The sequence below is a fragment of the Chelonoidis abingdonii genome, chromosome 1, assembly GCF_003597395.2.
Source record: "Chelonoidis abingdonii isolate Lonesome George chromosome 1, CheloAbing_2.0, whole genome shotgun sequence".
NCBI lineage: Eukaryota > Metazoa > Chordata > Testudines > Testudinidae > Chelonoidis > Chelonoidis abingdonii.
Genome location: NC_133769.1, coordinates 21,557,129 through 21,580,664, shown reverse-complemented (window position 1 = coordinate 21,580,664; position 23,536 = coordinate 21,557,129). Strand labels below are relative to the sequence as shown.

The following is a 23,536-nucleotide window of genomic DNA, read 5'->3' as shown; positions in this document are numbered from 1 at the left end:
TGAAACCCCCCCACGAAGAACGAATTGCTGCCTGAGAGATCTCCTGATTATTGAGACCGTACCTAGCCTTCTGATGTTCTTGCTGCTTTTACCTCTGCTGCTTCCTTTGGGGGGACTGGTAAGAATCCCTCTGTGAAACTCTCTATACTTTTATTTTATTATTTTAGCTGCTGGCTCTGTCTCCCCAGCACACAGACTCAAGCTAAACCTTGGTCTGTGTCTTAAAACCTCTCCTAAACTCCGCAGCACTTTGCTGCTAAAAATAGTTTGTGCTGCTGCTAAGCTCTGCTCCTGTGGGCTTTGCCTCGGGGCTCTCTGCTTGCAGCTGTATCCACTGCTGCAGCCACCGTCCCTGGGCACATACCACTCTGCCCTCTGTAACTTCCCCATAGCATGAGGTGCACCATAGGTTTTGTTTTTTAGTTTAATAAGTTATAGTTTGTTAAGATTATAGAGCTTGTAAGTTTCACCTGCCTTGTTCTTTGTTGTATATGATTGTAAAGCTTGTAAGTTTTCAGCTGCCTTGTTATAGTTTGCTGTTCTGTTGCTCAGTATAGTTGCTTGTTATAGTTTTGCTTAGAATTGTGATATTTGTTGTTTTGCCTAGTTGTTGGTTAAGATAGATAAGGTTTTTGCTGCTTCTGCCTCTGTATAACTTTGTCTGTTTTTCCCCCCTCCAATCCCCCCCCCTGTGTGCTTCTCCGTGTCTCTCTGTTACAAACTCTTGCTGCCACCGAACCTCCCAAACCCTTTGCTGTTGAAACTCTCCCCTGTATAACTTTGTCTGTTTTTCCCCTGCTCATATCGCCCCCCCCCCCCCCCGTGTGCTTAAAACCTCTCTCTAGCCCGTTGTCCTTACCTTGCAGGGCTCCAGAGCCTCTCGCTGCTTCCAGCACCTCTCCTCTCATCAGTTTCACTAATCATTCACCCCCCCCCCCTGTTCCTTAACCCAGCTTTTAGGTACACTCTTGCTATCACAGCCTCACAAATTAAGTCAGTAATTTTCTACATTGCTTAATTTCACTTATCACCCATTATTGCTGATATACTTTGTATTTACATTAATACCATTGTGTTACATTGTATATAAGGCCACAACCACTTAATACATTCTATCTAAGATTGTTAACCATTTATATAGAAGAGCTAGCACATTTTATTTGCATTTCTTTTTGGTACATTTTGCATTTCACACTGTATCTAGAATTGTTCCTATATAAAGTTGAGTTGCTTATTGACTGTACTGTCCATTGTGCTGAACCCCACTTACTGTACCCCACTGTTAGAACTCCCTACACTGTTCAAGAAGAACCCCCCCATCATTGCTTATTATAAACACCCTATACACCCCATCCCTTCATATTTTATTGTTAAATTCCCACCACTTCCTTTTTCCTTTAATAAAGAAATTAATTGGCACCCCACCTGTGTGGTAATTGCTCCCCAAGATCCCATATACCTGCTGGCAGGGACACATATATGCATATTTATTTGTTTTTCCTAAAGTTAATTAAGTATTTTAGGAAAAATTGTCAGCACGGCCACCAGCAAGACTTGGTGGCCACACTCCGAGGTCACCAAACATTTTGTTGTGAGAATCCCTGGGCTAGAGTATTAAATTTGCATGTACAAGACTACAAAACTGAAATGAAAGCGCTGATCGGCAGAAAATTCACAGAGCTTAGTTAACATCCCAAAACAAACAAAAACCCCTCTTTGTGACTTTCACTATCTTGGAGCATACTCTTCTTCATAGAAGTGACTATTCCATATGGATTCACCTTTTTATCTAGTATTTATCACTGTTCTACCTCTTCTGTTTCCACTTTGATATTCTGCACCTCTATTCGTTTTTCAGTCATGCCCAATTATGTTACTATTTTTTCACTTGATAAAGTATCACCCTAACTTTTCTCTCCACGTACTGTAATGTCAACATGCCTTTTCTTTTCTGCCAATAGTCTCTCCCTAACTCCCTCCCTTCTGTATTACTCTTCCTACCTGCTTATCATGCTATCATTGCAATTTCACTCATGATTAACAGTGAGTAACTTTCTGAATTTTAGTGTGGTTTCTAATTGTTGTGTAATGTAGCATCTCTGACTAGTTAGTAACTGCAAGCTTCAAATCAGATATTTACTGTTACCACGGGGTACAAAAACACTTAATATCTCTGTTTATAGGATATGTAAGTACAAAAATGTTTTAATTGAAATGATTGTTTAAAACAAAGACCTCAAGATTTTAATGTGTGTGTCACAGCTGCTACATCTGTTTTTTTAATTATGTTAATTATACCTAATTTAGGGGCAGTTCTACACTCCATTTAGAACCATAATTGTTTTATTTAACTCTTTTTAAAGGAGCTCAAATACAAAGCTGACTTATGCCTAGGCAACTGTCTGATGTATATAGAGAGGATCCAGGCAAATATTAGATTTAGATTGGGTTGAAGTAACTTTATAACTGAGGATATGGCTACACTTGAAACTTCAAAGTGCTGCTGCAGCAGCGCTTTGAAGTGCGAGTGTGGTCGCAGCGCCAGTGCTGGGAGAGAGCTCTCCCAGCGCTGCACGTAAACCACCTCCATTAGCTTGCAGCGCTGGGAGCCGTGCTCCCAGCGCTGCGGCACTGTTTACACTGATGCTTTACAGCACTGTATCTTGCAGTGCTCAGGGGTGTGTTTTCTTCACACCCCTGAGCAAGAAAGTTGCACCTCTGTAAAGCGCCAGTGTAGCCAAGGCCTAAGATGACAAAATTGTGTCACAAGTACATTGTGAGCCCAGTTCCTTACTGTTGTAATACTTCATTACAATAGATTGTTCCATTGTCCTCAATGGACTACTTGTGGAGTAAGAACAGATTTAAATGTTTATTAGAAAATATTAAAGAAAGGTGATACAAAGAGTTTGATGTGTCAGTCGTTGGTCATCGGGGGAAACATACAGAGCATGGGGGGATGCTGGCAACTGGTTACGGTTCAGCATATAGTACACACAGCCTGTAATGTCCCCCATGCGGGTGTGTACGGGTGGACTTCGGGGCAAGATATGAGAGGTCAGAAGCATGAGGTACATACAGTCATAGTGGTGCTTACACACGTCATGGGTATGAGTAAGCGCGAAGCCGGTTAGTATGGGGACAGGGTCGACCCTCCACGGTGGTGGGATCCATGATGGTAAGTTTCAGGACTCAGGGGATATGGCTTTGGATAGGCGGGTTGTAAGGATTCCGCCCGTCTCCCCCGTGGGTGCGTGGAGCCACGATCGCTCCTCCTGGTAATTGGCGGTGGCCTCGGTATGTGGTTCGATGTAAAATGTCTCTCTAGACCACCGGATAGTTGTCCGAGACCATCACGTGCATCTCATTGAGCGCGCCATAGAACGGCCACCCCACCAGGCCCTGAGCACACTTCGTTTCCAGGTCCCAGCGCCCAGCGCACCGACGATCATGTGCGTCGGTTGTAGACCTCGTAGCCTTCAGCGCAGGGCAAGGTGTCACAAGGGGCGTATTTCTCGAGTTTGCGGGCTCGGTGCTTCCCAAGCGGAGTCGTCGCTCCTCGCTCTAGGGATGGTCACGGTCGACCGAGGATGATCTTTTCGCTCCTCGTCCGTGACGGAACGATTAGTACTGGCGGCACGCGCTGTCAAGAGTGGGGATGGGCGGTTGACACGCGCATCCACCGAGTGTGGGCGATGCTTCGCTAGGCGGCTCCTGGACGCGGTTGTGCGCGCAGCTCCAGCTCTGCGTGGGGGTTTGCAGCAGCACAGGACGTGGGCAGGGTCTCCAGGGTACCTGCAACTTCCTCTGCGTCACGCTTGGTCCCAGGTTCCCTGTGAGCGGACGGCTACCCGTTGAGCGGGTCACCGTTCAGCCGGGCGCGGTAGATGATAGCGCAGTCGGCGAAGCGGTGAAGCCGGCCCGCGGGGAGGAGTGGTTGCTGGAGTCCCACTTGCTGTCACCTCAAAGCCTTGCCTCTGGTCAGGTGTTTTTTCCTCAGGGTTCCACGTTAGGAGCGGGGGACTGCGGCCTTCCAGGACTCCCAGCACCTCTGGCTCCGGGCTGCGGACGGGGGTGTATGCTTCCCTCCATCCCGAATCTTGCTTGCACCTGAACCTCCCATGCTCCTGTCGCTCCTCGCTCCAGACCCAGCGGCAGCCCAGTCGCTTCCCTAGTCGGCGCGTGGCGTTGCGGGCGCGGGACCACAGCGAGGCGGTGTCCCACCTGTCTCGGCCGAATTCGCCACTTGGTGTAAACAGGGCTGGCTCCAAGTTTCTTGCCACCCCAAGCAAAAAAACAAACAAAAGAAGGGAGGGGCAGAGTGCCACCGCTGAAGCAAAACAACAACAACAAAAAACGGAGTGCTGCCGCCGAAGGAAAAGAAAACAAAAAACCCAGAGTGCCACCCCTTCAAAAGTGCTGCCCCCCAACGGACCAGAATGCCACCCTTTGAAAAGTACTGCCCCAAGCACATGCCTGGAATGCTGGTGCCTAGAGCCGACCCCGGGTGTAAAGGTGGCAGAACTGGGCTCCAGGTGAATACAAACATGGAACCAAAATTTCAGTCATTGGTGCTTAATCTGTGCTTGCAGAAATGGCAGGGGAGAAAAATCTCTATTTGTGATACATAATGGATACTTGTGTGTAAAAATGCAATTTGCGTGCACAGTGACCATATTTGCACATGCAAGTACCTAATTATGTCCTCCAATGTCCCAGTGAGGGAGTGATAAGTATTGTTATGCCCTGTTTTGCGGACTGGGAAACTAAAGTCCTGAGAAGCTTAAGGGATTGATTCTATGAGATGCTGAGAGCAGTCACCTCCCAATGACATTATGATTAATGGAAACAGAGTGCTCTACAGGATCAAGACCTAAATAACTTGCTGAAGATTGAGTTCAGCCCCCTGCCTTCACTAGGCAGGACCAAGTACTGATTTTTGCCCCAGATCCCTAAGTGGCCCGCTCAAGGATTGAACTTATAGTCCTGGGTTTAGCAAGCCAATGCTCAACCACTGAGCTCTCTCTCCTTTGGGAGAGCCTTTGGAGGGATAGCTCAGTGGTTGAGCATTGGCCTGCTAAACCCAGGACTGCAAGTTCAATCCTTGAGGGGGCCATTTAGGGAACTGGAGTAAAAATATGTCAGGAGATTGGTCCTGCTTTGAGCAAGGGGGTGGACTAGATGACTTTGAGGTCCCACCCCTAATATTATAAGATCATACAGTGAGACAGTAGTATAAGAGTTCTTCTAACTCCCAGCCCCCAACCTTACGCAGGAGACAGGATTGGATTAATTTTTTGTGGGCCACACGTCAAACATATTTGTGGCCCCCACGGGGGTAATGGAGCATGGCACGGAGGGTCAGTCCCTGGAGCAAGAGGCCAGTCAGAGGCAATAGGGCATGCCATGGCAGGGCGGCTCTGCTCCATCCAGACCAGTGTGAGGACACTATTTACAAACCACAGTCATCAGACGCACAGTGGCCCGCCCGGCCCTGTGCTGCCAGCATGCCCCTTCCCCTCAGGAGCAAGCCCATCCCATGCCACACCACACAGTCCCTCTGCCAACACCCCTGACTCCCTATGGTCAGTGCCCTCCCCCGAACCCACTATGCCCAGCGCACCTTCCAGAGCCCCCCCACAAATGCACAGCTCCTTGCACAACACCACCCCTGCCCCCCCTGCGCACAGCCCCATCACAATGTCTCAGCACCCTTCACAGAACCCCCACTCCCTAATGTCCCAGGGTGGGGAAATCGCTACAGCCCCTCGGGAGTGCCACGATCAGACAGGCCAGGGCCTGCCCCAGCCAGGCTCCCTCAAGAAGCACTTGCCTGGAGGAGCCCAGCCAACTCCCCCACACTGTCCCACCACCACCACCACCTAGCTGAGACTGGCCAGGTTTCTGTACCAGTCCCAGGCACCTCCACTCCGGGGAGACAGGTAGGGCACCACAGGTGGTAGGAAGCAGAGACTGGGGTTTGGCCAGGGGGCAGACAGGAGCCCTCGGCCAGAGGGCAGGCTGAGAGGAGCAAGTGGTGGGTGTGGAGAGCCAGCAGGGTCTTAGGGTGCTGTCCAAGCAGAGCAGGCTGAGGTCACATCTGAACATGGGCCCAGCTCCATGGAGCCACTGGCACCATTGTAAACTCGGCACTGGCAGGAGAATATAACCCAGGCATTCCTACACCCCATTCTCACCTCTAGACCAGTCTCCTCTTTAAACTCATTGTATATTTCAACTCCTGGTGGAGAAGAGAGAAGGTAAATATTTTCCAATATACTTCTTGCGACAAAGATCAAGATTTTAGTTTGCAGAACTCTGATGCTTTAGATTTTATGAAAATTTTAAATATAAACACCTGAAAAAAAATCAAGCTTTGCACCAGATGGTGAACGAGGTAATCAGCTCTGCATAATGAGGGGTTAAAATAAATGACTTTGATCATTCCTACCCAAGCTGAAATGAAATGCTGAGCTCTACAACTAATTGCTTCTTAAAAAAAAAAAAAAAAAAAAAACGGCAAAACGTGTGAAAGTCATTTACATTTTAGACTTCACAGTATTAGACAACATACAATGTTTTAAAAGGGGGAAATACTTTCTCTTTACGATCACATATGTATACAAAATAACATTTGTTGCTAATCTGAAGGAACAATTTGCCATGCCTTATAGCATGTTAAAAAGTCCTCTTTTACATAGACACTTGCTCAGCAATGCACAGACAATGAAGTGATGTCAGAGCTGATAATTTAAGGGGAAGACAAATGACCACATTTGATATCATGCATGCTTTCCTTTGTGATATGCTACTATTTCCCTTTTCATAGCCTAATATGATCATGTAATACATTTTATTTTATACAAACTACACAATCAGGCCTTAACAGTGATGACTCATTCCCCAAGGATTAAAACCTGCACATGCACAATAAGAAATTATTTTATGCAGATTCATCCTGAACCTTGGTTGTATATGGTACAGGCCTGATTCTCTTGTTGCATTCACCAATATATTTCTATTCATTTCAGTAGAATTACTTCTGCCCTATGCTGATGTAAGGGAGGTCAGACTCAGGCCCCAAATTATATTTGTGGACATTTATGCATGCACATTTACGCCAAATTCATCTCTGGTGTAATGCCACTAAGTCACACACTGACTAATTTAGCCAGATTCTGTTTTCAGATATAGAGCAGAACTTGGTCCCACCTATTTAGTTTAATGTAATCTCCTTAACACTTCATGCAAATCACCCACTCACTTGCAAACCTAGCATTTCTGCAAAAGCCAAATGCAACAAGATGTCACATAAGAAAGTGACTTTGAATGTAACAAATTAACAGTGTAAGGATTATACAAATTTCCTTCTGTTGTGCATGTAAAAAAATGATTACCATGGAGAGGCCTGTTACTCGCATTTGAAAACTTGCTACTTCAGTGGTTATCATTAGTTATAGCATGAATTCATAGTCTGTAATAAATCCACCCCCACCTACACTGCCCCCCATGCAACATGTGTGTGTATTCCTAGAAAGTAATTTCATTAAGCAGCTCTATTTATCTTAAGTACTTATGTGACTCCATTCTCTCCTCGGTCTGTAATGTATTTATTCACACACCACCTCTGCAAGGTAGGATAGGTCCTAGGCTAGCATCCTAACCTCTTGACTAGCCTCCCTTTCTGTTTTCACTCGAGAACACTTAAGATGTTTATGGCCCATTTTCAAATGAGCTGAGCACCCTCAGTTCTGAATGCCTTCAGTGGGAACTCCAGGAGCTCATTAATTCCAGAAATAAGCCCCTCAGGTGTTCTCATCTGGGGAAATGATGGGGGTATATCAAAATGAGTGTAACTAAGTGCTCGCATGAATCAGATACACTGGTCTTTTTCACAGTGCTGTCTGTACATTTTTGCTGACTCCGGCGTTAGTTTCTAAAAATGCTACTGAGCTTATGTTTTACCATCTGTGTACATCCCAGGAGTAAAAATTTGGGGGATTAACTCTCCTAACTCCCCAAGCCTTCAGTCACCAAAAAAGAGGGGGAGGGTTAGGTGTGACAGCAACTTTTCATTTGTTCTATAAAAAGCATCTCCCGCGGGAAGCAGATAAATCAGAATTACTATCCTGTCAGGAAAGATCACACGTATACTGCTTTCTGAGGCAAAATGAGAGTATAAAAATAAAACCACTTTTCATTCACAAAGGGCTTTACAAACCTTCAATAACAAATTAATCTAGACAGTCCCCCCACCCCCAAATCTGGCTAGATACTAGGCCCCTCATCTGTAAAACTGGACACCTGTGAAGTAGGTAAGTATTACCTCTATTTAATAAATGAGGGAAACTGAGGCACCGATTTTAAGTGACTAGAACAAGCCCAAAGAGACTCAATATGAAAAGACTGGACCAGTTTAACTATAATGTAACATATTTTCCCCGGGGATGTAAACCAGAAAAACAATACCCCTCCCTTTAGTCTCCTTTCTCATTATTCTTCTGCAGAAAAAATACCATTGAAACTGCATCATCCATTCATGGGGATGGTTTTAGCCCTGAGGAAGGGCGCACAGTTGGCAACACCAGCAGATTGACTAGTAAATAAATGCACGTGGACCTGTGCATACCTTCTACCACTGTAGAAGGCCAACCCTTTTTAAGCAGTACTTCAATGTTCTATCCCACCCAATCTCAGATACAGCTCCCTTTAGAACTCTGGCCCCCACACCTCTACCTTAACCCCTCTTGAAGAGGGGTTATAGATATAGAATGGAATTACTGCTTCCAGCTAGAGAAGTGCTACAGAATGTGAAGGGTGAAACCAACAGGGTTCTGTAGATATTTAACAAGGTTCTGTAGCAAGTCGTTTGAATACTTTAGGAGTTTAATAATTCCTAGAGGCACAGATTCCAAAGCCAGAAGGGACCATTGTGATTATCTAGTCTGACCTCTTATAACCCACAGGCTATAGAACTTCTCCAAAAATTATTCCTGGAGAAAACAGTTTAGAAAAACATCCAATCTTGATTTAACAATTGCCAGTGATCAAGAGCCCACCACAACCCTTGGTAAATTGTTCCAACAGTTAAAGATTTTTACCTTATTTCCAGTCTGAATTTGTCTAGCTTCTACATCCAGTCATTGGATCTTGTTCTACCTTTCTCTGCTAGAGTGAAGAGCCCATTATTAAATATCTGTTTCTCACGTCGGTACTTACAGACAGTGATTAAGTCATCCCTAAACCATCTCCTTGTTAAGCTAAATAGATTGAGGTCCTCAAGTCTATCACTGTAAGGCATGTTGTCTAATCCTTTAATCATTCCTGTGACTCTTCTGTGAACCCTCACCGATTTATGAACGTATTTCTTGAATTGTGAACATCAGAAATGGACACAGTATTACAGCAGGAGTTGCACCAGCGCTGATTACAGAGGTAAAATTAGTGTCTCTGATCCTAATTGAGATTCCCCTGTTCATGCATCCAAGGGAGGCATTTGCCCTTTTGGCCACAGCATAACACTTGCATCATATGTTCAGTTGATTATCCACCATGACCTCAAATCTTCTTCTGAATCACGGCTTCCCAGGAGAGAGTGCCCCATCCTGAAAGTATGGCCTACATTCTTTGTTCTTATATGTATACATTTAACCATATTAAATGCATAGTGTTTGCTTGTGCCCTACTTACACAGTGATTTAGATCACGCTGCATCAGTGACCTGTTCTCTTCATTATTTACCACTCCCCCAATTTTTCCATCATCTGCAAACTTCATCAGTGCTGATTTTATGTTTCCTTCCAGGTCACTGAAAACTATGTTAACTAGCACAGGGCCAAGAACTGATCCCTGATGGACCCCATTAGAAACATCCATTCAATGATGAATCCCCATTTACAATTGCATTTTGAGACCTGTCAGTTAAACAAGCTTTTAATCCATGTAAAGTGTGCCATGTTTTACATCATTCTAATTTTTAATCAAAATATCATCCAGTACCAAGTCAAACACCTTACAGAAGTTTAAGTATATTACAGCAACATTATCTGTATCAATCACACTTGATATCTTTTTTTGATGAGATTACAAATTAGTTTGAAAGAATCTACTTTCCATAAACCCATATTGATTGGCATTAATTATATTACCCTCCTTTCATTCTTTATTAATCAAGTCCCATATCAGATGCTCCATTAACTTACCAGAGAACCACATCAAACTCACAGGCCTATAGCTACCTGTGGGTCATCCTGTTTATACTTCTTTTAAATATTGTCGAAAAACTAGCTTTCTTCCAGTCTTCTGAAACTCACCCAGTTTTCCAAGACTTACTGTAAACAGCATCAAATATTAATGGTAAAGCAAGCTCCTCAGCCAGGTCTTTTAAAACTCTTGGATGCAAGTTATTCAGACCTGCTGATTTAAAAATGTTTAACTGTAGTAGCTGCTGTTTAACATCCTTCTGAGATGCTAATATAATGGAAAGTGTGTTATCATATAACATCATCCTCTGTTTTTTCCCCCAAATATAGAACAGAAATATTTATTGAACTATTCTGGCTTTTCTGCATTTTCATTAATAATTCCATCATTTTCATCTATTAATGGATCAATACCATTGTTAGGATTCTTTTTGTTCCTATCATACTTGAACTTCTTATTATCCTATACTTCTGGCCATAAATTTCTCCTTGTGTTCCTTTATTTCCCAAAGGATTGTTTTGTCTTTGTTACAATTCCTAGCTTCTGATTTATATTCCTTACTCTCATTCTTCCATTTGTTATATATTATTTTATTTTTTATATCTGCCTTCACTTCCTTTATAAACCAGGTTGTTTTTTTAACCAAAACATCCTTCTTCCTCAGTTGTGGGATTGCGGCTTTTTGGCATGTAGTAAAATGTTCTTAAACAATTCCTAATCATCATTCACATTTTTCTGATTATTTTTTTTCCTCTGAGCTGATCTAACTTGTAATTGTTTTCCGCTTTGTAAAACAGGCCCTTTTAAAGCATCAAGTATATTTATTACTGGTCTGGACTTTATTCAGTTTGCACATCAGAAATGTGATCAAGTCATGATCACTTGTACCTAAGCTACCATTAATATTTAGTTCTGTGACCAGTTTCTCTTTATCTGTCAAGATGTGGTCTAATATAGAATTCCCCTGGGTTCGATGCAACACATAGAGTTTGAACTGAATTCTATAACATTTAGAAATTCCAAGGATGTTTTAGTGCTGGCAGCATGATACTTCCAGTGTATGCCACTCATACTGAAGTTCCCCACAGTCCCACAGGGTTTTTTTTTCCCTGAACACTCTGAATAGGTGAGTAAGGAGCTCATCATTCTATTGTATAGTGTGATCTGGTGGTCTGTCACAGACACCAACTAATACCCCATATTGTGCTTTGTCTGCTGGGACACTGATTCATAAGATTATTTAATTCCAAGTTATCAGTGACTTGGGAACAGGTAATGTAATTTTTGACAGAGTGACACAGACTCTAGTACAGAATGCTATTCTTTCTATAGAATTTTTAATGATGATGATGATGAGGATAATAATAAAATAGCGTACATGATATTGTATAAGGTATTTCTACCCATATCACTTCCTGCATTGATATCTTCTGGGAAACTGGCAATGTGCAGAGAGGAACATGATGCATACAATAGCTGCACTTCCAGAATAAACTCACAGAGCCCAGCCCCCCATTGATGTCATATAGAGGAGCTATTCTAGAGCAAAAATTGTTACCTCAGAAAATATGGCTACAAAATGAACTTTCGGTAGCATGCCAAGGAAAACGATGACTGCAATCTTTATTTTACACTATCTAGTCACATCAGAGCTTTTGCTAAAAATGAGACACACTTTGCTTTACGTATTCACGCATGTAGCCCAGCTGAAATTATGTGAGTCGGGTGAGTAAGGGCAGCAGGACTGGGCACTGAACACACTGATCCAATTTCAGGTTCAAGGGCCAAAATCATTATTTGCAAAATCTGTATCTATCACAGCTGATCTTCATGCTTTCTCCTATTGAACTCTTAAAAAGCAGGGACGGGGAGAGAAGCAGAGAAGGTAATTAAAGAGGGTAAAAAAATCCCATAGAAGCAAGGTTTATTATAACCAGAAATATTATAACCCCATATTCATATGCTATGAGTATTTCAGGCACTGTCTCAAATAAAGACAGTCTGATTTTGAATTACTGTAATTAACTGCAAAAGCTTGCTGATTTGTTGATGCAATATAATGTCAATCTTTTTCATAAACTTGTTAGAATCTTTGTAAACAAACAGTAAAGATCATACGAGGAACAAAAATCCAGCTTCCTGCCTCTCTCTTCTACCACTGGCACAAAGTGAAGAGTACATTAGGGAGAAATGGGGCGGGGAGTGGAAGGAGAGAATTTTGGGTCTGATCTTGCTCCCATTAAAGTAAATGAAAAACTCCTATTGTACTGAACAGGAGCAAGATAGGACCCATTATTTTTAATTATTTAAAAACAAAAACAAAAGAGAGCTATGGGCCGAATCTGCAAATCCTTACTCATATGATGAGTTCTTGCCCATGCAACAACCCCACTGACATGAATGGGGCTTCTCAACAAAGGTTCATTGATTAGGGTCAGATTCTGACCTCATATCAAGAATATAAAACATGGGGTTTGATTCGGCAAAACTTGATTCAAATAAGAAGTCACTGCTCATGGAAGATCTCATTGATGTAAGTGAGGTTACTGTATGGTAACAAATGTTCACATCTTTTAAGGAATACAGATCAGACACATTTAGTACTGATTTTTGTCACAGTGGAAATGTGCTCAGGAGTGAAACCGTATGGAACATAAGGATATTATCTTTCAAATATCAATCCCATCATTACATAATTCATTAATTTACTATTAATTCCCATTAAAGACAGTCATTTGTAAACAAATGAAGCAATCATGTACAAAGCCATAGTTGACATTTTTCCCTTTGTAAATCATGTGTGTTCTCTACACCCTGGCATAACACTCTATATTTAATGATGTCTCAACAAAAGCCCAGAAAAATAAAACAGTAGGGGAAAAAACATCGAGGCTTTTGCAAGTTTGTTATATCAACATAGTTGCTTTTATTTTTTCAAACAACATCAGGGCCAGGACTGGCCTCCATGTGGAATGAGCATTGGCACTTCTCATACAGACAGGATCTGTGCCCTCTGTAACCAATAACCCTGCTTCATAGGACAGCTGCTTTGGGGTCACCCTTTGGGCAACAATTCCACCCTCATCAAACATCAGCTCCACCAACCAAGTTCCATTCTGTGTCACTCTCACTAGGGAGATCTTTGTGAGAGGGAGCAATGTGTATCACCCATGCTGCCTCAGTCCATTGTGGTATCAGCCTCTTCCTATGTCAGGCCTGCTGAGACCCAGCTCCCTCACTACATAAATCCAAGCTGTGAGGGCATGGGAAGATGGAGATGCTGCTGAGGACTCTGCTGATGGGGGCACAATCTGAACTTATCTCAGTTTCAAAAGGGTGTAGTTCTACACACCTGGGAAACACCCAAGCCCCAACCAGCTGCCTCTATGTAGGCAAAGTTGCCATGGGCTTTAGCTGCAGTAAGGTTTATGCAATAAGGCCCCTAGATGTACTCCTCTGATACAAAGTTGGATTTTTAAGGTGCTGATGTGATTTAGGAGCAAAAGTCCAATTGATTTTCAGTAAGGTATGTACAGGCTCCTCAGTCACTCAGGCTCTTTTGAAAATCCCACCCATGTTCTACTGCAATATTGCATAATTAGCAGCCTAGATTTGACTGAATGTCCTAAAAAATTAGACCTATTGGGCCCAACTTTGTCCTCAGTTTAATATTCTGGTTTGAGTTTATGTCATCAAGGTGTTAGAAGTTCAGCTGAGGGCAGGATTCAGCTATTAATATTATATATTTGCAGTTTGTATTTAAACCATTTCTACAATCAGTAGAGTATTATATGGAAATAATTATGCTGTTGGAGCCAAAAGCATATTAAAAAAAAGGTACTGGACAAATTCTCTCCTCATTTGCACGGGTATCAATCAGGAGTGATGAGAATCAAGCCCATAATATGTAATTGCAGCATTCGGTTCATTTTTATTTGCAATACCATTTATTGCTACAAAATCCGAGCTTTGGGCCCAATCCTGTAAATCATATAAGTAGTCCGAGGGGACCATGGGATCACTGATGTGAGAGAACTATCTGAATGAGAAAGGTGTTGCAGGATCGGGTCCATTAGTACGTACAAAAAGAAAAATTGGGGCTGCGTTCTCGTTCACATATAATTTAAATATTCATTGATACGCATCATTTACTGACAGTAGACAGAATGAAGTGCTCATACTGGAGAGCTTTGACAGTAATCAGAGCACTGAGAATCGGAATTACCCAAGGGCGAAAAATGAGGAATATGTTTTTATGGGTTTGTTTGTTTTTTGGTAATTAGTAACCTTTGCATTTTTTCAAGGTGTTGGGGTCACTAATTGCTTAAATCCAGAAAATAAGTTTGTACCATTTCTGTAAATAAGCCTGATTCAGTATTTACGAGAGACAAAAATAAAGCACAGCATTTGACTTTAGCAAAATCACAGTTGAGGTCCAAGTAACAATTTGATTCCCAGCATTATAGATTGGTGAAGATTCTTCTTCCTAAGCAGAGGAGAGGGTTTTTATCCCAAGTCCACAATTTTGGCATTAGTCATGAATATCTTTATAAACTTGCTAAACAAAATACATATATAGGCATACAGAGATGAGAAACTCTAGTTCACCTGTAAAAATACAAGGGAATTTCGGACCCAATCCTGCTTCCATTAAAACCAGTTCGAGTAGGATTGGTCTATTTTCTTCTCTCTGTTATACTACCCAGTACTGCAACCCTCAAATCTTATTATAGTTCATTGGTTTAAATGAGATTACTTGCTTTGGTAAGAGCTGCTCACATGGATAAGGGACACAGGATCAAGGCATTAAAAGGTCTAACCTCAGTTATCAGTGGATTTGTGTAACCCAGTTTACCGTTTGCAAAAGGTTAAACTAAAATTTGACCATTTCCCTCCCCCAAATTAAAGTGTTCAGCTAAATTAATATTGTTTTTAAAAAAATCTACACCAAAGACCTTCTATTTAAGTGAACATATATAAAACTAACATACTGCCAGGCTCCCTCCCTCTCTTTCTAGAAGCTGAGTTCTTGGATAAAATCATTTTGTAGGGTATGAGCAATGCAGTTCTGAGAATACCATCATTGTAAGATTAAAGATGGCAAGAACCCTAAACCACTGATTTATTTCAATGAAAACCTCTTTCTGACCAGTGACTATGCTGCAAGTTTTCAGTTTAGATGTTCATATCTAATAAAATGTAACAGTTGTAGGTTTGAAAACCTCAGAAGAAATAACCAAGGGGGTGGGGAGGAGGGGAAGACATTAAAACACTAACAAGAGCGAAAGAAATAAAAACAAAATACCAAGAAACTCCCATTCACTGATAATAAATATAATAGAATCATGTTCTGTGAATCCAAATAACTTTCATTTATCACCATCATGCACACCGATACACACACACACACACACAACGAAAACAATACTGGTCACCAAGTTGTTCTGCACTCTGCTTTAAATTTTATTTCTACTAGACATACATTCATAAGACTGTGTTTTAAGCACCTGTGGTTTTAATATACATGATGCTGAGAACACACCAAGAGGTGATACTCCCTCTCTCTCTTCCATTTACATGAAGGTTCACGTCAGTGTGGTATTTTTTATAGCAGAGAGTATTTCTGAATGTACTAAAACAATGCTATAAGTGCTAGTACTCGCCATATTACTACTAGTTTCAAAGCTAAAATAGGAAGTTTTTTTAATAAAAGGATCAAATAATCGTTATACTGGAAGTGTCAAAATGAAGTATGTACATTTATCAGCACATTTAAAACACATATCATGAATGTCTTCTGTCCACCCTTTGTCACTAATCATTTAATAAAGAAAGTGATACAGAATATCATTTCTAGCTTGTATAGTTATTAATGGTAGAATTACACTTGGTAGGACCATGTGCAAAACCCAAAAGATAAAGATCCCAGTCCTTTCATGTGTGTCATCCTTACTTCAATGAGTAATCCTAATGACATAAAAGAGAGTAAGAGTGATTCACATGAGTAAGTGTTTGCAGGATTAGACCTTTATTTACTAAATGTTTGCTTGTCTATAAGTATATGCACAATTTCCTTGTTATTTTTGCATATTTTACATATTCTGAATAATATTAATAAATCTTATAACTCATTCCAAGTGACAAAGTCTGTCTCGCTTATATCACGAACTTATACTTCTCATTTTAAAATCCAAACAGTTGGAGAGAGTCATTTTAAAAAAAAAAGAGAGAACTAAAGACAGAAAATGTTTTAAAGGATTTGATAGAATCAAACTATGAGCCCAATCCTGCAAACAATACACAAAAGCAGTCCCATTGAATTTAATAGGATCCAACCCTAAATTTGTCAAACACTTAACTGTTAAGTTTTAAATTATGTAACAAAATACCCAAGTTAGTCCTCTCAAAGCATGGAGTACATATTTACATTTTATGTTAATCAGTGTTATAGTAAACATCAACATTACTGTAATCATTGCTTTTTAGTTGATATCAAAAGTACAACTGTTTTTTAAAAAAACTGAAATTAAAGTGGCTTATTTTGTTTCTATTACTGTTATTTTATTCATGCAGCACCACAGTGCGCTAGGCTGTCCTTATAAATAAAATTAAAAAATACATCTAACATTAATGTTTATATATATCTAGATATATTTTAAATGTACACATAAGACTAGAAAGAAAGAAATGCATTGTGTACTTTTGCCAGCAGTTCAGTTAGAAGTATGATAGGTCTGCCATACGAAAAAAATATTCTCATACAAGTGCAAAATGCATGCAATATTGCACATATGACTGAATTACTGGATGTCAAAACATAAGAGACCACTGTATATTTTAGTGCACTGTATAATTTAGTGCATTGTATAATTCATTAATATTTTGACTCAGTGAAAATGATATATTTAACTAAATGTGCAATATATATTGATCAGTTGTCAAACCTTATATCAAAAGATCAAGTTATATCCATCAATATGCCTGCATATCCCAATACAGAAAATCTTCAATCCTATTTAAAATATTCTAATGTTGGCTGCTTGCTGCACTATGTGACTATAACATATTTTCTAATTTTGAATTAACAGTTCAGGTTTCTACTTCATTCAGTATAGATGTTACTAATAAGCTGACTCCCTCTATTTTGCTGGGTAAACATATCAAAGCCAAAGTAGTGAAATCAATCAAATGCCTGAGATTCTATCTAAGAGACGCTAGTGAAAGCTTTTGAGTTTTCCTTTACAAAAAAAGAGATCATATTTTTATATCACTGTATTGATTACATGAGTTTCTTGAGTTCTGCAGGAAAGATACATCTCATAAGAATGACATTAACTGATGCAAAATTCACAGGGTAATAGGGTGGAAAGCAATTGTTGATTAAAACAACTATGTAGCCTTGGATATGCTAATTTTAAATTACAACACACCCACCCAAGCAATATTCAAATACTGCCTAACACCAAGTTTTCAAGTAAATGATAAAAGAGAGGGGTGCATATTGAAAATATTTGGAAAATACTTGTAAATGAATGTGACATATCAGGCATTAAACAGCCTTTGGTTTTCAACTATTAGTATCCCTTTCGTTTCTTCCCACCCCTCAGTCTTTTTTCTATTTGTTACTACTGGTATTCACATCTAAAATGATTTACAGTCACGAACATTTTCACTTGTGTCATTTTCACTTTATTCTTCTCCATTTACACTATACACTGGTGAGCAAAACATCATTAAACTCACAGCTGTTAAAAGCAGTATCCTAGCATTGTTTTCGGCTTCACCTGTTACATCATTAGTTTTTGCAAAACAAGTCCTCCTACCAGCCTGCTGAACTGTCTCCTAAATGAAATGAGACTCATTTGCTCTTTGATTTCATTTAAGACTGGAAATACATTATTATGAAGATAAGCAGACACTGTGGATTCTTTCTACAATATTTCAATGGCTTGATTTAAAAAAAAAAAACAGACAGTAAGTAGATCGTGGAGAACATATAAATGCTGTTAACCAAGAGAACAGATATTTTTATTTCATTCCTTATCATTAAAGTTCTTTGATTAATTAATACCCTATTCTACTGATGTTTGCTCTTATCATTATGAATAGTAAGAGTAATTGTGACGGTAAGAAGCAAATATGAACTGAGCGGACTACTAATATTTAAAAACAAAGTATCTCAAAGTAAAAAGAGATCCATAATTCTACTTGGAAATTATAGTATCTGCTTTCCGTCATGTTGGTTTCCATTTCTTTATCTTTTACGAATTAGATAAATTTAAGGAGAAGATCAATTGTGAATAATTGTATCTAACATGATTTATCAATTCATAAGAGATAGTCTTTTGATCTAGGATGGTGAAGTCTAAGAGTAGCAAGGATTTAAAAAATGGGTATCTTAGCATTATTTTTTAGTTAATGCTTCTTGTTTTACACAGCACATCTTTGTAACTCTTTCAGTCCAAGAAAATAAAAGAAAATGAAAATGAAAAAGCAATCTAAAAGATATTAAGTGATTATGCAGTTATCTTTCTTAATTCCTTTCTTTCTTGTATCAATGTGTGCATCCTTTTAGTCTTGCTCCAATACATAATAGAACCAACACAGAGAACAGAAACCAATGCTAACACACCAGCAGCACTAATTGGTAAAAAGCACTACTGGTAATCACTGAAATCTCCTGTACAGAATGAGACAGGACAGTAAATTCTGCCCAGCATCAAACAACACAGAAGACTACTCTTAGCTTTGTTTTTCTTATGTAAAATGCATTAAAGTGAGCCATCCACATAAAGTTATCTAATGACAGGTTTTAACCCAGGAACTAAAAGTAAGTGCTTCTAAAAAGAAAATGTGGTCATTAATCCACATTGTTTCTTATCCTATAAGTGTCTGACTGAAACTAAGATAACATATTGGGCTATTCTCCCCCCCTTTCTTATTTTGCATGCCTTTTATTATGTGATCCTAGCTTTGTTCAGGGACACACTTTCATGTTAACAACTGTGCAATGCTTTAAAATTTTCTATTATATCCATGCAAAACAGCAACATAAAACAGCCATTACTAAGAAAATTTCTCATCAAGGTGCAAAGGTGAATCCCCTTAAGTAATTATTGTGAAGGCTAATGTTTGAAGAGTCTGCATAAAAACACAGCTACTTTACTTATGTTGCTTTAAACATGCAAAAAAGTCTGCTTTTGCACATGCATGCGCGCACACAAAACCACACGAACAAAACAAACCCTGGAACTGTCAAAATATTAATGTTGTGAACTGGAGGAGATCCAAGTAGAAATGAGCGCATATATACATTTAAAATCTGCATCCAAAAATTATAACAACACTGTCTTGGAAACATGCATGGAAAAGAGGACATGTATTTCATGCATCTTTTATTTAAAAAAAGAAATTGCTACAATATTTTTAAAAATAGAAAGTGTTAAAATTCCAGTCACACAGAAATAACCTTTGAAGCTGGTGGGGGCGGAGAGAGGGGAATGTGTGTAACTAGAAACTTTCCTCTTAGCACAGCTAAACTGCTGGGGGTATATTTAGAGACTGGTCTGGAGTGTTGCTCTCATGCAAATCCCTTGACTAAAAAGTATAGTACTTGGCTTTCCCTGGTCCTGCTCTCGCTCTTTTCAGTGACCATCTATTGGAGAGCCTGGATCGCCAAAACAAAAGCAGCCAAAATCCTGCAGTGTACCCTAGTTACCACTTTATGATCAGGGCTCTCCCCCTCCCCAGGAAGGAGAACTCTCCTGCTAATTACAATCGCCACCCGCTGCCAAACACACACACACTTTCTCAGTGAAACGCTTTCCTTCCCCACCATCCCATTAAAAAAAAAAAAAACAGTCCAGACCCAAAATCAGGTGGGACTTACGTTGTGGCAGAGGGGAAGGGTCCTTCCGAGGACAGGTTCATCACCAGGGACTGGAAAAGTGTCAGACCAAAGACTAGCAGCCAGCTAGCAGCCATCTTCCTGATCGAAGATCGATCCCCCCCAGTCACGGAGACGGAAAGAATAATGAAATTAAATAAGTGGGGGGTTATTTTGCTTTTTAAAATGCCCCCCTCCCTTTCTCTGAGGAGCCGCCCAGCGATGGGCACAGCAGCAGGGAGCGGAGCTGGGGGTGGGGAGGAGACCGATTGAGATCGGTGGGTGGAGCGGGGGACTCGCCGCTACTCCCGCGGCAGCTCCGGCTGCATCCGATCCGCCGCCATCAGGGCTACTTTTGGAACAGCTTCTCCGCTCGCTCTGGCGTGCTTGGCTCGGTCCTTCTCGGATTTATTCCCGAGCGCGGAGGAGGGGAGAGGAGGAGGAGGCGGCGGGCGTGGGGGTGTTGGAGGGGGTGAGTTGTGGGAAGCAGCAGAGGCGTGGAGATTTCTCCTTTGCTTTCCTGCTACCAGCAAGAAGACAAGGGAGCTGGGGAAAGTCACAGCGGGGGAGGGTGTTAGATGAGTCTCGGCGAGCCCTATGGGGAGCTGCTTTCCATACAAGGAATAAGAGGAACTCCCAAAGTCAGCGGCTGATCTCCCGAGCTTGGGGAGGGGGCAGAGGGGAGATGGTGCCTAGCCCTAACCCGCAGCCAGCCGCATGCTAGGCAGCCTCGCAGGCCAGGCTCCGAGGCGGCCCGCAACGCACTTTGTGTTTTATTAACTAGCCCTGTGCTGGAGCCCAGGCAGCCTGGGAACTGAAGCGCAGAATCAAGTAAGACTCCGGTTCGCCGCCTAGTTCGAAAGCCTCTGCGGGCTTGTCGCTAGCGGCCCCCCGGGCATGGGCGGCTGGGTCTCTGCACCTCCCGGACGGCCCCCCGGGCATGGGTGGCTGGGTCTCTGTACCTCCCGGGCGGATCCCTGGGCGTAGGCGGCTGGATTCTCCCAGGCAGCCTTGTGAGGGTGTTTTTCCCCACCTCAAGCTTGCAGTGGGTGAGGTAATATCTTTTATTGGACCAACTTCTGTTAGTGAGAGAGCCAAGCCTACCAGCTACACAGAACCCAGACCTGAAGAAGAGCTCAGTGTAAGCTCAAAAGCTTCTCTCTCCTACCAACAGAAGCTGATCCAATAAAAATTAATACCCCATCCCCTTGCCTCACCACATTTTAACTCAGAGATCATCTTAGGGCCCAGGGTATAGGCAGCTGGGAGCTAGGAAGGGGCTTTATCCCTACTAACAATTTAGGGATTTAGTTATTAAATGAAGAAAACAGTTTGGAATAGAAACTTGTTTATTCCGCTGTATTACAAGCAGACAAATTTAGTCATAATAAAATATTACTCATTGAAGTGAGATTCAATGGTTATTTTATTTGTTAACTTTACCACCCCCCCTTTGTAGGAGCCACCACCTCTTCTGTTCACAATCATGCAAACCAGCCCCTCCTATAGTCCCCACTACCCTATTCATCATCAATCACATCCCCATGGAAACTACAATTGGTTTACAAGGTAAAGGAAAAGTGGGGAAATATTTAATGTATATTTAATAGAGCAGGTAGAAGAACAATGACAATTATTTTTTATTTCATCAAACTTTAAAAAACAACAATCCAACACATAGACCTGAGGGGGCAGAGCTAGCAACACCTATCTTCAGTATTTAAATGGCTCCCATTACCTGAGCAACTCAGAATCTATTTATCCCACTATACCCCTGTGAAGTTGCGCAGTGTTGTTATCTCCATTTTACAGCTGGGAAACTGAGGCACAGAGAGACTAACCAGCATGCCCTAGATCACACAGGAAGTCTGTGATCAATCACAGAATTAAACTCAGCTGTCCCAGATCACAGCCCTGTGCCTTAACCACCAGACCATCCTTCTACTCATGCAATCAGCCAGCTCTCTACATGACTCGCAGCAAATACTCCACAGACCACACTGAGAATCTCTGCCGTACAGTGCATTTGTAGTGCTATTTACCTTGTCTATATGTATCATGCATCCGTATGGTACCTGAGAGTTTTATCCAGTCTCATTTTAATTATTCTAATCTAATGGAGCTTACTTCCACCTATTCCTTGCTTCTGTTGAACATAGTCACTATTAACTCATTGGATTTGCTAAACTGGCACATCCCCACCTCTGAGACTTCCCTCCTGCCTAGCCAGGACTTCATTCCATTTAGCAATGGGAAGAGCAGGGTGGTCATAAACCCTTGGTGACAAAGAAAGACTGTTTCAGAGCCACCTTAGCACTGATGTAAAACTCTCAGCCATCTTCAGTTTTGTTGAGTCTCACGATATTTGGTGTTTGTCTCCTGGAGTCATGTGACTATGTGAGCATCTCAGCTTCCACTTTAAAAAAAAAGTGGTTTTTAGTGCTTATAATTGCAGTGAAAAGCTTGAAAATGTGACCCCCTAGCAGGCACAAATACTAGAAGAAGAAGAAAAAACCCATCAAAATTACATTTATAATGAGATGATTTTTAAGCCAATCTCCTGATTTTTGGTGCCCCGACTCGTAATTTTTGAACACTTGGGGTTAGCAATGCTGACGTCGGAGAGACAAATGAGCAACTAAGGCAAAAGGAGGAATGATAGTGCAAGCAAAGCCAGAAGCATAAAGTGACATGGGATTAATTTCTTCCACATTAACATCATATTCTTAAGCTTTCTAATGCTGCATTTGTCCTCTGTGCAGCAACTGTAAAAATAATTAATTATAGTAATGGTAATACAAATAGCTTCCAAGATCAGACCCCGAGCCCACTATAATAATGTAATTTATTCTGTGCTTGTAGAGGGCCCAGCACACTGGTCCATGACCAGAGCTCCCAGGTGCTATTGCAATATAAATAAATAATAATCAAAGTAGTAAACAACTGGAAAGAATACAAGTAGAAGTATTATTGCTCTTTCTAATACAGTAATACCCCAAAGGCACCAATCAGCATCCAGATCCATTCTAAGCCCTGTACAAATACCTACAAAGACACTCACCCTGAAGAGATTACAAGCTAAGGGCCCCTTCTGCAATGAATTCCATACAGGTGGAAAGGTCTGCATAAAGCTCACTGCAGGATAGAGGCCAAAGATAGACTAAGGCCCCGATCCTATATCTGACTACGCTCATATACAGATCAGGACATAAGGGTTGTTGAAATGGACACAACACAGAAGCAGGGCAGCCAGGGTGATGACCAGAATATGCCCTGTTAGCTCCCTGATTATAGACATTGTGATACAGCATGGCCAGAGGGCAGCATAAGAGTGTTAGCAGGGGGCCTTATTCCCTGCCAAGGGAGGAAGGTTTGCTTTAGATTAACTAGAACTGGCCCGCCCCTACTCCAGGTCCCAACCAGGGGCCCTGGGGTTGTGGTGACCAC

The 23,536-nt window shown here is 41.4% G+C and overlaps 1 protein-coding gene across 2 annotated transcripts in view; it reads right to left on the bottom strand.

Annotated features, from left to right (window-relative positions):
- The window catches only part of CACNA2D1 (calcium voltage-gated channel auxiliary subunit alpha2delta 1), a 697,188-nt gene extending 676,810 nt beyond the window's left edge, over window positions 1-20,378 (bottom strand). For both annotated transcript variants that reach the window (XM_075064441.1, XM_075064440.1), the window contains exon 1: window positions 20,093-20,378. In XM_075064441.1, the coding sequence (XP_074920542.1) occupies window positions 20,093-20,187 (95 nt within the window). In that variant the 5' untranslated portion in view covers window positions 20,188-20,378. The remainder of the gene's footprint in view (window positions 1-20,092) is intronic.
- Window positions 20,379-23,536: the final 3,158 nt, after the last annotated feature.